This window comes from Primulina huaijiensis, chromosome 11 (assembly GCF_012295235.1).
Source record: "Primulina huaijiensis isolate GDHJ02 chromosome 11, ASM1229523v2, whole genome shotgun sequence".
Classification (NCBI taxonomy): domain Eukaryota; kingdom Viridiplantae; phylum Streptophyta; class Magnoliopsida; order Lamiales; family Gesneriaceae; genus Primulina; species Primulina huaijiensis.
Window position 1 is genome coordinate 25,276,782 of NC_133316.1, and position 15,975 is coordinate 25,292,756.

Here is a 15,975-nt window from a genome sequence, read left to right on the forward strand (position 1 = left end):
CCAAAAGCCCGTTACTATGTTATTTTCACAGCCCAATGCCTAAAGAATAAATGAAGATTTCTACCAGAAGGTCGCCGTTGCCCCGGTTTCAGAAGAAGAAGATTGTGATCGGGGAAGCAAGTGCAAATGGCCGTAAAACTCAAGTGTCGAACAATTCTTCAACCCCTCGCAGAATCCCCCCTCGATTCCGCTACCCATACCACCTGTGTCGCACTCTCCAAACCCTCCCAAGATCAAACCCTCATATACGTTGGCAATCTAGCAGGCACTTTGTTCTTATACTCCTTTCGAACTGCAATTTCTTTCCTTAAGCGCATTTCCGTCTGTGCCAGTCCCCTTAATTCTATTTCTCCCCTACCCCATATTGGTAAAGTCATTGTCTTCGCCGATGGCGTTTTGTTTCTTATCGACGCCACTTTACTTGAATCTCCTAAAAGAATCAGTCTCATTAAAGGCGTTACTGCTTTTTCTCGCAAATTTCAGACCCAAAAAAACAACAGCCGGAATGGTCACAATCACAATAACGACTTCTTTGCTATTGGGATAGGGAAGAAGTTGGTATTGGCGGAGTTGATTTTGAGTGGGACGTTAGTAATCTTGAAGGAATTTCAGGGGATTTTTGATGGTATCATTACGACTTCATCGTGGATCGATGAATCTATATTTGTTGGTACCAAGAGTGGGTATTACTTATATAATATTTTAAATGGGAGATGTCAATTAATCTTTTCGCTTCCCGATGCTTCAAGTGTGCCACAACTGAGATTGTTGGCCAATGAGGCGAGGGTGTTGTTAATGGTAGATAATGTTGGTATCATCACGGATATGGAGGGGAACCCTGTAGGGGGTAGTTTGGTGTTTAAGGAGACTCCAGATTCGTTTGCCGAAATAGGTACTTATCTGGTGTCTGCCAGGAAAATGAAGGTAGAATTGTACCACAAGAAAACGGGATTTTATGTTCAGAGTTTGGATCTTGGGGATGAAGGTGCTGGCCCATGCGTGGTGACAGACGAGGGGGCAGAAAATGGGAAGCTTGTTGCTGTTGTGACAAAATCAAAGGTACATTTTAACCAATGTACTTTCACTTGGATCTGTTGTTTGAAGTTTGAGCTAAAAGTTAACTTTTTCCCAGCATGTATTGCTGATGTACATGACACAAACACATTGGATAACACTTTCTGCTTCTCTAAATATCTCAATTTTATGCTATTATGAAGTTTAAAATAAGTGTGAGACAGAGTATTACTAGAGAAATGACCAATTTCCTCTTAAGTGCTTACAAAAGGTCCTGAGAAATGACCAATTTCCTGTTAAGTGCTTACAAAAGGTCCTGATTATTCACTCGCTATATCCTATCAAGGTTGTTTGCTATGGGAAAATTTCTGGAGAAAAGCAAATCAAGGATCTCCTGCGGAAAAAGAACTTCAAAGAAGCCATATCATTGATTGATGAGCTTGAGAATGAAGGTGAAATGACAAAAGATATGCTTTCTTTTGTTCATGCACAAGTGGGATTCCTCTTGCTCTTTGACTTACATTTCAAGGAAGCAGTGGATCACTTCCTGCTTTCCGAAAACATGCAGCCTTCTGAACTTTTTCCCTTCATAATGCGGGACCCTAATCGCTGGACCCTTCTGGTACATCCTGAATGCCAATTATTATGCCTATGTATTTGATTTCATGTTTGCAAGGTCTTTTTTACCCAATTGAATTTATTTGCTATGTCCTTCCAGAAGTCTCATTCGGTGATTCTGGAGATGTATTCCACAGTAACGTGCAATATCATTCGTGCAAGTTAATTACTTTTGTATGTCATTTAAAATAGTTATCCCGTGTAGCTAAGTATTTATGCCTTGTGTTATAAAATAAAAATGTTGAAGTGCTTGAGATATATTCATTGAAGGCTATCCAATGATGGACAAAGAAAAAGAATATGCAACTATCTTGTGGCTTCTGATATATAATGTGCTTGCTGAGCATTTGATGCAGTGGAATGCTTTAATATCTTATTTGTTTCATCTTCTATCCATTTAATTGCACTTGGATGTAAGTGGGATTTTTTGAGCGTATGTGCCATGATTTCACTCGCACTTGATAATAAATCCTACACGATGTTCGGTTAACTGTTTTGAGAATTTTTAGGTTCCAAGGAACCGGTATTGGGGCTTGCATCCTCCTCCAACACCTCTGGAAAATGTAATAGATAACGGATTGACAGCCATTCAAAGAGCTGTGTTTTTTAAAAAGGCAGGTGTGGAGACTTCTGTTGATGATGAATTTCTTCTAAGTCCACCCAGTAGGTCTGATCTATTGGACTCTGCAATTGAAAACATGATAAGGTGTTTATTATTTTAAGTTGGTTTTATTTGAAATTCATCATTTTCAAATTTTTTCTAAAGTTTGATGATATGCTTTCCAGTTTCCATCCACTTATTTCCCTTATGATTGCTCATTTGCCACAGATATTTGCGAGTTTTCCATGATAAAGATTTGGACCTTTCAGTTAAGGAGGGAGTTGATACGCTTTTAATGTACCTATTTAGAGCTCTCAACTGTGTTGAAAATATGGAGAAACTTGCATCATCTGAGAATAGCTGTGTAGTGGTAGGCATCACTTTACATTTCTCTTGAAATTTATTGCTCACTTGCCTTTTCTATCACTTGCCTTTCTATCACTTCTAATCATAGTTGTTAAAAGGCGGCACCTCTCGCCACCACCAGATGATCCCTCCACGCTTGGGTATATATACCCAGGCCCTGCAGTGTACTAAGGCGAGCCTAGGCGCGCGCCTTGGCTCTCCTTTGAAGCCAAGCGCGCCTGAGTGGCTTTTCTTTTCTATTTTTCTTTTTTCTCTTAAAAGCCTACCAAAATCTAGAAGAATCTGCCAATAATAAAAGATAATTGCAGTAGTAGATAAATAACTAAATATATTTTTGTGATGTAATATATTTTTGCTTAGCTTAATTATTTCAATAATATTGTTTTGTAATAAAATAGTAGTAAATAAATATATTATTTTAAAAAATTAATAGTGCGCCTTGCTTTGATAAGGCGCATTGTGCCTCAGGCTCCAGGACTTTTTTGCGCCTTGCGCCTTTAACAACTATGCTTTTAATGTTAAATAAATTATAATTAAACTTCAGTCAAATATCTAGACTCACTTGGATGATTTCTGATTTTTATGATTGCAATGTTGTGTGTCACTTACTTAACAATTATTCCAAAGTCATTTATGGCGTCAGTTCAAGTGGATGGTAAGCTTAATGAACTTACACTAGCATGGTTACTTAGTTTTAGCATATAATTTAATAAGTTTAAGATTGGATAACTATAGAAAATGCAAAATTTGACGTCAAACAATGACTACTGTATTTCAATGGGCAGTACAGGAGGAGCTTGAACCATTGCTACATGAATCTGGGCATTTACGTGCTCTTGCATTTTTATATACTGGTAAGGGGATGAGTGACAAGGCTCTCGCCGTCTGGCGTATATTGGCAAGAAATTATTCAACCAGCTATCATATAGATCAACATGAGGTAACTGGTACGCTAGAACCCTTAAGTCCGGAGATGGCTGCAATTGAGGCATCTAGGATTCTGGAGGAGTCTTCTGACCAAGATCTTGTACTTCAACATCTTGGATGGGTACGTGAAAAAGATCTTGTTAGCCTTTTATTTTCTTGTGACAGTAATAAATACTTCATTCATATTTCTTGTAGAAGAATATTCTGATTAAGATTTAGATTTGATTAAGATTTAGATTTAGATTTGATTTGATTCGAATTAGATTGATTTAGATTTGATTTTGGTTATTCTGTTTCTTTATTTTGTGCTATTTTGTTTCCTTAGTTGATGGGATTACTTCAACTATATATTTGGACTGCATATTGTTATGGGAATAAGAAGAAAAAGTCTGTATTTCTTCATGGTATCAGAGCCGATCTCGGTACCCTAGCCATCCTTAGCCGCCTCTTTCACTCTCATTCGTCTGGTAGTCTTCATTCCTTCTTCATCCGCCTCTTTTCACTCTTATTCGTCCGGCAATCCTCACCTTTTTTTTCATCCTCATTCGATCCTCATTCGTCCGGCCATACTCATGACTAAATACGGCAGCAAATACGGCAAGACATCACATACATCTTCCTCGGAAGTCAATTCCCCAATCTCCTCCATCCCTGAATTCTCCTCTAATATTGTTACAAACCACAAACTCTATGGCCAGAATTATCTTCAATGGTCACAATATGTGTTCATGTATATTTGCGGTAGAGGGAAGGATGGACATCTCATGGGTGAAACCACAGCTCCGCAGACTACGGATCCCAAACACCGATCCTGGAAGATTGATGATCACCTTGTTATGTCTTGGCTGATAAATTTCATGACTACTGAAGTCGGAGAAAATTTCCTACTTCACAAAACAGCCAAGGACATATGGGAAGCGGCACTTGAAACATACTCAAGCAAAGAAAATACCTCTGAAATACATGAGGTTGAGACGACTGTATGATCTTAAACAAGGGGATATGAGCGTTACTCAGTACTTTAACACTCTCACACGTTACTGGCTACAACTAGACCTATACAAAGTATATTCTTGGAAGTGTGTTGATGATTCTGCATTGTATAAGAAGATAGTTGAGCAGAAAAGAACAGTTCAATTTCTCCTTGGCCTAAATAAGGACCTAGATGAAGTCAGAGGGAGAGTCATGGGAATCAAGCCCTTTCCTAACCTTAGAGAGGCATTCGCAGAAGTTAGGAGAGAGGAAAGTAGGAAAAGGTTGATGTTAACAGAAAGTAAGCCCGGAGTGGAAGGCTCGGCTTTATTCACCCACAACTCCTCTCAATTCAATAGGTCTGGCAAAAGATGGCCCTGGTGTGACCATTGCAAGAAACTGGGTCATGTCAAGGCTACTTGCTGGAAATTACACGGCAAACCAGTAGATTGGAAGCCATCCAACACTCGGGTTGAGAGGAAACCCGTGCAAATAATGCTACTACCACAGAGATTAGTATCGAGGGTAGTCCTTTCACCAGATAGCAAATAGAGGCATTGCAGAAAATGCTAAAAAATACCTGCTCCTGTGTACCTTCTCGAGCTTGAAATAGTTTTAGCTCCAGCCCAACAGATATCTACTTCTGTGTCCATCCCTAGGCTTGAAATAGTTCCAACCTTGGCTACTCCTACTACTGAAACAGCTCCACTTGATTTAAAACAACCACAAGTCGACACTCACAACTCCGAACTACGTGTCCATAGAAGGAGAAAACCCATCGAGCATATACAAGACATCATTACAAATCAGAACTCTCAATCATCAGCACCAGACTCTCCTGCCCATGATGATTAATGATTGATGATTTGTGAAACGACCTCGATTTTTTCTTCTTCTCTAATCATAAATCATAAACTCGAGAATACTAACTAAATAAAATAACTTAACATTTCTAACCATCATAATAAATTAACAATTGAAATCTCAAGTACATATCATCAACTAACCAAAATTTCTAAATCGACCTTTAAAAGATCAACTAACAATAAAATAAAGTATAAAAATATCTTTAAATAAAATCTTTAACATGAATCTTTAAATCATTTATCTATCTAGCTAGTGCGGAAACATAAAGGCCCTCGGGTGTGTACTGCTGCATTCGATCCACTCAATTGTCAGCGCCTCTCATAAATCATCAAATCCTGCATCATATAAACCTAGTGAGTCTAAAGACTCAGCACGCTCTAAACATGGATAGCAAATAATACATATACATTCACATACATTAAAATTATATTTTTATTTAAAATAGCTTTTGAACATAAATAAACAATTTAAAATCATTTTAGCATAATTAAATCATAAATCGTAAAATCATTTTAAATAACTTTTAGCATAAATAAATCCTTTAAAAATCATTTAAAAATAGCTTTAATCATCATCATAAATCATATATCATAAAATCATTTTAATCATAAAGCTTTCAATCATATATCATTTTGGGTGAAGTTTGATCCTTGAAAGTGACTAGCTTTTATCCTCCGGTCGACTGATCAGTATTCAGCTCCAAATGGCCCATGGGGGTGTGCACTAGGCTCCACCATGGAAATATGATCGTCGGGGTTCCCTCGGGGGCCTTCTCCCTTAGACGGGTTCCCTCTGGGGCCTTTTCCCATAAATGGGTTCCCTTTTGGCTTTTTTCTGTAAATGGGCACCCTCTGGGGCCTTTTTCCCCTCACGACATCCCCATAAAATTGTAAGTTCACCGTCCTCACATAAACGGATCCCCCACAAATCATATATCATATGTCACAGTCAATTCACATTCCTCAAAATATTTTTACTTTTCTTTTAAAATCATAAAATAACATAACTTTCCAAAAATAACATTTTAAACAATATAAATTACACAGCTTTACTATAAATCATAAAATAACATATTATCATCCAAATCATCATTTTAAATAATATAATATCATTTTACAAGCATTATGATCCTTCGGGACGCTGTCAAGCATTTTCGTATTTTCCTTAGTGCAAAATTACCGTTTTGCCCCTGGACGTAAAAATTCTCGAATTTATCTTTTTCTCACTTTTAATGACATGGGCTTATTCTAAATAATTATTTAAGCTTAAATATAATTTTTCATAATTTTATAAAGCTTAAACTAGGCTTTTCAATTAATTCTTTAATTAACGTTTCGTGAGGCGATTAAATCCCGAATAAATCTAAAACTCATTATTTTGATCCCAAATTTTAAACATAAGATTTTTATTATTTATTCTACCCTTGTAAGCCATGAACCACACCCGTTGACCCATGGTTCCAATTTTAGTCTTATTATTTTCGTTTTTCACACGTATATGAACACACGTAGCCATCTCCCAAAATACTCGAGCCACGGTCGAGCCAAACCCGAGCCAACCCACCTATGCAACCTACTGACCAATCCCAGCCCCGAGAACCAGACCCTAGCTCGCTCAAACTCACCTGGACAGAAGCACAAACCTGCACATGGAAGGAAACTCACGCATATGGACTCCTAGCCCAGTGCCCACTAGGACTCTTCCAGCCGAGCCACCACCGAGCCCACCTGACCCTAACCAACCCTGGACCACGCCCAGACCCAACCGAGACCAGCCCAGACCCTGGACCCCACGCACGAGCCGCCTGAAACCAGGATAGCAGCTTGCGCGTCACCTTGGAGCTTCCCTCTCGTTTCTCTCGTTTGGCTAGAGCCACAGCGCACCCAACCGCTCCAGACCCTGGCCCGACCCCTGCCCATAACCCTAGGACCCTTATGGACCACCTAGCCCAGCCCCAAACCGAGCCACAGCCCCCTGTACAGTAGCTGATCTCGAGAAGGCTTGGGGAGAGTCCTAGCTTTCGTGGACTCCTCACCAGCCTGAAACACGGGTCCTAACATAGAGTCCTAGCCATGTTAGGACAAGCGTAAAATCGTAAAAACGTTGAAAATGCGTATCATACCGTAAAATAATAGAACCCACGTATTTTTCATGCATAATCAATTAAAACACACATATTATGATTTGTATGATGTTTGAAAGGGGTTTAGAAAACGTGTCTTTGCGTTTATAACGCTCGAATATACGATCTTCGGCGAGGGTGCGATGTTGGACGACCGGACGACGAAGAACACAAGCTTTTTCTTTTCCCAAATATTCGAAAATATTAGGTGTGTGCAAGGGTAATTCACGGCTGCTAGGTTATGGTTTTTGGTGTTTAAAAGTCCTTGGTCACTTATTTATAAATAATTAACATGTTAATGGGCTTTGGTTTTGGGCTTGCAAGCTTAAGAATAATTGGGCCTACTTAAATTAATTAAATTGGGCCCAATAACACGTATTTAATTAAAACATAAAAGTTTATAAAATTAGTTTCCATAAAATAATATTTTTGATATTTTAAAACTCCTTGTTTGCCCAAAACCGGTTTCCCGGGAGAAATCGAGCTCGACTCGTAAAATAATTCGAACTCCAACATTTTTAGGAAAATTGAATCATTTTTAAATCATATTAGGAAGCTTTGCCATCATATAAAGAAAAATAATTATTCTTGTCTTGGTCGTCTTCGATCTCCTTTTCCCTGCCTATTATCGAATATTCGGGTAAAATCCTTAATTTCATGTAATTATGTCATATTATCATTTAATCATGCAAATCATACATTTAATCATATAATAAATATCATTCTAGCATTTAAAATCAATTAAATAAAACAATTAAGTAATTAAAATAATTTGCATGCATGTGGTTTACATAGGTTGGTTTTTCGGACGTTGCAATTTGGATCAGCCAATTTCCCACCGGAAAGGTGTTAAGAGGGTGCACTAATCATCCTATTGAGAAGAATGTAGCCTATGGGAAGTTGCTGCTGACGTACAGAACATTTATTTCAACCCTTGACAGCATACAAGTGCCTAATTCTATACAAGAAGCTCTAAGGATTCCAGCATGGAAGAAGGCAGTTGAAGACGAGTTTCAGGCTTTAGAAATGAACAATACATAGACTCTTGTAGAGCTACCACACGGCAAAAACCCAGTTGGTTGTAAGTGGGTATTCACTGTAAAATACGAGGAAGATGGCAGTGTTGAAAGATTCAATGCTAGACTTGTGGTCAAAGGTTTCACGCAGTCATATAGGATTGATTACCAGGAGACATTTGCTCCAGTTGCCAAACTCAACACAGGAGTTTTACTCTCTCTTGCAGTGAATCTAGATTGGCCTCGTCACCAACTTGATGTAAAAAATGCCTTCCTGAACGGGGAGTTAGAAGAAGAAGTTTATACGACTATCCCTCCAGGAATGGAAACCAAGCCAAACAGCAGGTTAGTATGTAAACTTAAGAAGTCCCTGTATGGCCTGAAGCAGCCACCACGAGCTTGGTTTGATAGGTTTGCTAAGGCTGTGATCTCTAATGGGTACCACCAGTGTTAGGCAGATGAAATAGGAGAGAAAATTGCCATTCTCATAGTATATGTTGATGATATCATACTGACATGAGATGATTCAGAGGAAATTATCAGTCTCAAAAATATGTCGGCTGTGGAGTTTGAAATGAAGGAGCTTGGGAGCATAAAATATTTTCTAGGAATGGAAGTGACTCGGTCCAAAGAAGGAATTATGATATCTCAGAGAAAATATAGACTAGATTTGTTAAGTGAAACATGTTTACTTGGATGCAAACTTATGGACACGCCTATGGATCCTAATAAGAAGATAATCAGGAGCGGGGACAGCAGCCTCGTGGATAAAGGAAGGTATCAGAGACTAGTTGGTAAGCTCATCTATCTATCTCATACTAGACCTGACATTGCATATTCTGTTAGCGTAGTCCGTCAACACATGAATGATCCAAATGAGGATCATATGGAAGCAGTGATTCGAATTTTGAAATACCTGAAGATGACTCCGGGACATTGTCTTCTGTTCAGAAAGTCTAAAAATCGGGATGTAGAAATCTACGCTGATGCTAGTTGGGCAGGAGAACTAACAGATAGAAGATCAATCACTGATTATTGTTCATATGTTTGGTAACCTTGTGACGTGGAGAAGCAAAAAGCAAGCTATTATTTCTCGCAGTAGTGCTGAATCAGAGTACCGTGCCTTGGCATTAGAAATTTGTGAAGGAATGTGGCTTCAAAGGCTGTTAAAAGAGCTCAAGGTTCAGATACAAGACAAAGTAAAGATGTTTAGTGACAGTCTAGCTGCTATCAGCATAGTCAAGAATCCCGTTCATCATGACAGAACTAAATATATTGATATCGATATACATTTCATATCGGAGGAGATGAACAAGGGAATTGTTCTACTCAGTTATGTTCCAACACGACAGCAGATTGCTGATGTTCTCACCAAAGCACTTCCAAGAGCTGCTTCGATGAATTAAACTCCAAGCTTGGTTTGCATAATATATACAACCCTGCTTTGAGGGAGAGTGTAGAAGAATATTCTATTTAAGATTTAGATTTGATTTTGGTTATTTTGTTTCCTTATTTTGTGCTATTTTGTTTCCTTAGTTGATGGGATCACATCAACTATATATTTGGACTGCATATTGTTATGGGAATAAGAAGAAAAAGTCTTTATTTCTTCATTTCTACTAAAGGATTATGACCTTGTCAGTTAAATGATCTTTTTTGCTTGATACTAATTGCTGATGGTACTTGTTTTCCATTAGATTGCAGATCTCAGCCAGGTGTTAGCAGTCCAAATTTTGATATCAGAGAAAAGATCAAACTTACTATTACCAGGCAAGAATAATAATAAGCATGTGGTTTATGATGTTTATAAGTTTATCAGATACCAAACCTGACTGTTTTCTCAGTAATATTATATCTAGGGACCAGTGACTTTTGAATTATAAATTGTTTTAGCGATTCCTGAGAGAAGAAAATGCCTCGATTGGACTTGTGATTTAACTAGTTAGATTTATTTATTTATATTGTTAGTGAATTTTTCCCTATTTTTCTCACAGATAAAGTAATATCTGCTATTGATCCCAAGAAAGTGGAAATTCTTCAAAGGTATGCCCTGGTATTCTTTAAATTTTCCCTGGCATTATGTGGCAGAGTGAACTTATAGCCTTTTGTGAATGTGTTGTCAATTATTACTTGCTTCTTAAGGGTTTGGGACAGTGACAAAGAAATAGAGACTATTTAATATGCTTTCCTTGTCCATATTTCCTCTTTATGGTGTGTTCATGGCTCTAGTGTTTGCTATTGTTATCTTGTTTAAGGGTCATTCATTTTTCACCCACGACAGAAGCTCTAAAAGTTATTAATCCAGTTATTCTAACCGTACGAATGTGATAGTTGCATGTTCTCATTTTCTTTGGACACCGACTATTCACTCGGTCACATGTTAAAGATCTTTTGTTAAAAATAGATAGCTTTTCAAGGTTGTATGATGGCAAACCTTTGATGATGTTAGCTTTAGTAGAATGAGCTTCAATGGTGTTTGGTTAGGCTTTGGATTATTTTTAAGTTTATTATTTTAGAAAGAGTTTTGTACTGTTTTATACATTAATAATGGTGTTTTGGAGATGATCTTTGAACACACACCTTAATAAAGCACATGTTTCATAATATCTTAAAAACACACAACCTAATTTTGTGATGTAATTTTTTTTTCTGAAGAACCACTTTTTTGAGTTAGAAAGTACTGGAAAACCCAAATGATCCCTAGCTTTTAGCTCTTATGGAAATGGTTATTGTAATTATACCTTTCGCTTATTACTACTCCAATTTGACTTGTAGCTCAATAGTTCTAACCAAAATTAATTAAGATAGGATTAAATTGATCGGTTCAATTTTACACCTATCATTTTTCTTCTGTGGATTGATTCTTAGATATTGCAATGCTGACTTGTGTACAAAAGCAGTAAAATTATCAGTACAAATACAGTTTTTCCTCTTGATAGTTTAACACTATCATCTCTAGAGCATCACATGCGTTACTGTTATTAATTTATTGATGCAGATATCTACAATGGTTGATTGAAGATCAAGATTCTGACGACTCTCGGTTCCACACAGCATATGCCCTCCTACTTGCCAAGTCAGCTCTTCAAAGGTATGAGATGGAGCGTCCATCAGAAAATTCTGTTGTTGGAATGCCTGATGATGAGATAAATATTTCTAATGCTGGAAGGAGAACAATGTTTGAAAGTCCTGTCAGAGAAAGATTGCAGATTTTCTTACAGTCATCAGACTTGTACGACGCACAAGAGGTCCTTGATATGATTAAAGAGTCTGACCTATGGCTAGAAAAGGTCCACTAGCATTTCTCTGGTCATCATACCTTATGATGCATGCACTTCCCTTCAGAATTTGAAGCGTTTGAAATGTTTGTGCACTTTCCGAACTGTCAGCTGGTAGTAATGGCACATTTTTTTTTGTTTTATCAATATATGTAATCTGGCTCTACTGTTTTTGGCAGGCTATTTTATACCGGAAGCTTGGTCAAGAAACGCTAGTGCTTCAGATTTTGGCCTTGTAAGTCTACCGTTTAAGTGATAATGGTTGTTCAACCTTACTTCTTTATCCTTAGAGTAGTTTGTAATGATTTTGTTTTTTAAAATTTTGTATGTCACTGCTTTTCCTCTTTCGATCGATTGAACTATGATATATCATGTGTGATTTCAGGCTTTTCAATATTCACGACTGTTGTCATGCTTCCTTATGTATGGTCTCTGTAATATCTTATTAGCACGATGCTTTTTGCATTATGTTGTCCTTGTTATGTTGTCCTTTGTAAACATGGAAGACACATTCCCATAATTGCATTGATGAATGTGTCCTGCATATAGTATGATTGGACTTGTGCGATTTGTCTTTTCATCTTGTATTAGGAGATTGGAGAATTGTGAAGCTGCTGAACAATATTGTGCGGAGATTGGTAGACCAGAAGCTTATATCCAGTCAGTCCATTTTGATATTTTGATAGCTCCATGAATATTGGTCTTGTTGCTATGCTCATGATATTTTTCTCCTCTTAGGTTACTTGAGATGTATTTGGATCCGAAGGATGGTAGAGGGCCCATGTTTAAAGCTGCTGTCCATCTTCTTCACAATCATGGAGAAATGCTAGACCCAATGCAAGTCTTGGAGGTATGAAATCTATCATCCTCCTTTTCCAGTAAACCAATAACTTTTGTTCTGGAAATGCTCTGGATTCATGATGAGGAGATGACTTTTAGAAAGTTATGTCTTGATGGTCAAACTGCATCTTTACTTATTTTTTTTTTATCTTAATCTTGTCTCTTTAATTGCAGTAAAATACTTTTATCTATGAAGTCAATGCTTCTATGCTAGACAAAATAATCCTGCATCTTATTTTATAGGATAGACCAAATTGTTTAGTATATATAAGTTTTCAACTTTTCTTTTAGTTCTACTTACCTTTTTTTATAATGAAGAGTTAAAGAGATCACAGTAGTCTGCCTTTTTTTGTTTGGAACCCCATTTTCTTTTGCAGGTATTTTCTGAATAATAGATGTTCAGATATGTTGGAGAAAGGCTAATAATTTATCTTTCTCAGATGTTTGACTGTATTCTATATTTCCAGTCTCCAGTTGCTGTCACACAAAAATGTTACATAATAATATTCTTTGTGGGAGAATTTTCTGTATTTGCTTTAGGTTTGCATAGTTGTTGTCATATGTGTTATAATTTCTTTTGGCATGACATCCTACCTGTTCCGGCATGTCAATGCATTAAACACTTGTTATTATACTGTAGTATGCTATTGAAAGTGACACCGGGATGAAAAGGTGGCCTAAAGATGGAAAAAATTGATAGAATGTTGCAAATTATCTGGTAAATGCGTTAAAGATATAAAAAGATAAAAAGAAGAAATAAATATTCTGGTCAAGGTGTTCTTACCTCTAGTGTGAAGCTGATTTCCCTTATTGTCTGGTAGCATGTGGTTTGGGATACACTGGCTTAGGTTTGACCTGATATTAGTAATGAAATCCTTTCGATGCGGTGCAAATTCTCTTTTCATGGTGGTGATTTAAGGAGCCCTCTTATGCTTTCTTATTTTTGGAGGTCGATATTCCTGCTTTACACTACATCTATGCCATATCCCCTTGTCCTGTTATATGTTGTTTATGATAAGTGTACATAAGAGAACTTTGGTAGAAGGAATCAAGTAGAAACAATGACTATATATTTATCAGTCTTTGAGTGCAAATTATCTCGGTAACTTTTAGCTGCCATCTTTCGGTGTCTGGAACTGTAATGGTTCGAGAAAGTTGCAAGTTTCTATGATTATTAATGATTTGTTAACATAAATTTTTGTTTTAGTTTCCACACTTCTGTTTTTCCGCAGAGATTGTCTTCTGATATACCCCTGCAGCTTGCCTCAACCACAATACTAAGGATTCTTAGAGCTCGGCATCATCATCATCGACAAGGACTAGTATGTTTTTTTATGTAATCATGTTTTATGGCTTCCTGAAATTACATAATCATGTTTTTGGGACCCCTTATTAGTATTAAGTTATTTGGAATTTTATGTTTACATTAGTTTGTTTGGTCCTCTATTCTAGGAATGTGGTTTGGATTCTCAATCTTCCAGCTGTTTTTCATATTGTATAATGATTCTCTTTGAAGCTATCTATTCTTCGAGGCACTTTTTGTCGATTTCTAGTCATGTGCTGAAAACTGTTTTGAGTTCTTGCCAGATTGCGCACAGTTTGTCCCATGCTTTGCATGTTGATTTGAGCTTGGCAAGATTGGAAGAAAGATCCCGTCATGTGCCGATTGATGATGAAAGTTTTTGTGATTCTTGTCATGCGCGTCTCGGCACTAAACTCTTTGCCATGTACCCAGATGATACCATTGTTTGTTACAAGGTATTTGAACTCTTATTTGAAATTAAATTAGATGGCTCAATGTCATGGTCTTAGTTATGGATTGCATTATGGGGTGTCAAGAGATCTGTGAAATTAATGCATATCAAATCCCAAGACTAATGTATAATATCAAATCCCATAATCCCAAGACTGATGCAATCTAAAGCTATAAAAGGTAAGGAAACAAAAATCCTATCATTCTTGAAGTCATCATAATCCTTCAGCTTATTTTTTAGAATCTTCCATGAGTGAATCGTTGATGTACCACATCCTTGTGCTTTGCATCTTGGTTTGGGCCAGGGTCGGGCATGTTAGACTTATCTGATTCCATTACACTCTATATGAAGGATATCTTGGCAGTTTTGGTATCGATGATGGTGGCTGGCTGCCCTTGACCTATATCCACCACCACCATACCTCCACCCTTCATTGCATATGTTCTCTAAAGTTCTGTCTGGTTAGTGTAATGCATGAGGTTGATATCATGCCTTTAAGTGATTGAAAGTTGAAACTCATCTTTATTGCAGTGTTATCGTCGTCAGGGTGAGTCAACATCTGTCACAAATCATGATTTCAAGAAAGATATATTAGTTAAGCCTGGTTGGTTGGTAACTCGATGAACACATATCTTGAAGTTTTGACTTGATGAGGTGGCATCGTGAAATATGAGCATTGAATAAAAGCAGTGACTCTTGTGTTTGTTGCTTGCAAATATGGAAGGTCCACGAAAGCGGTTGTTGAATGGTTTGGACTGGTAAGGCAGAGTACAGTGTATAGCAGTTGTATCGCATTGCTGCTACTTACAGTGTGCTCCCACTGCAGAAGACGTTCTCTTTCCCTCTATATATAATAATTCTAACTAAAAATTAAGATTCATAGTGTGTGTATGTATATATGTGTGTGTATATATATATATTTAGTTAGAATTATTATGAAAATTTATAAGTTGCAAAAAAGAAAAAACTAAATATGATTGTGCTCAAGGAAGTGACGATCCTTTTTCCATTTTTCTTGTCCAGTAGTGATGTAGATATTGTTAACTTTTATGGGGTCATACCAAAGAGAAGGAAGTAGGGTGATTGTAGTATCTCTTGTGGGGTATGCGAGAGACAGAAACTCCATTAAACTTAATTTATAAAGAAACACTTTATAATAATCAGAAACTAACAATTTGCTGGCAATAAACAACATTTTTTTTCCGTCCGAAAACAAATCAATGAACATCAAATTTTTAATTTTTTTAGTTCCGAAAAATGTAAGATCACAACGAAATGTTTTGCGTTGGTTAAAACCTTCTTTAACAAATCATTTGGCTCTTTTTTTTTAAAAAATAACAGTAATTTTAATGGATTTTTATTTATGAAATGGTTATTTATGATTATGTTTATAATTATAAGTAATATTTTTATCAATATTTATTCAGAATATTTGTTTTATAAACTTGAGTCATGACATCGTCTGAAAAAAAATTCTCGTGTTTTAACAAAAATCAATGGATTGGACCATTTTATTGAATTTGTTTTTTTTATTTATATACAAAAGATTTCATTTGATTTAATTATACAGATCATTAAAAATGTAATCAGTTTTTTATTT

General features: G+C 36.7%; 1 protein-coding gene across 1 annotated transcript; it reads left to right on the forward strand.

Annotated features, from left to right (window-relative positions):
• Positions 1-27: 27 nt before the first annotated feature.
• On the forward strand, positions 28-15,362 carry LOC140987583 (vacuolar sorting protein 3). The gene is made up of 14 exons (XM_073456149.1): positions 28-1,059; positions 1,361-1,636; positions 2,142-2,338; positions 2,462-2,603; positions 3,390-3,647; positions 10,201-10,273; positions 10,498-10,546; positions 11,502-11,793; positions 11,961-12,016; positions 12,373-12,441; positions 12,520-12,631; positions 13,854-13,943; positions 14,209-14,379; positions 14,907-15,362. Exons 1-14 carry the CDS (start codon positions 127-129, stop codon positions 14,997-14,999), a joined length of 2,811 nt encoding a protein of 936 aa, XP_073312250.1. The 5' UTR covers positions 28-126; the 3' UTR covers positions 15,000-15,362.
• Positions 15,363-15,975: the final 613 nt, after the last annotated feature.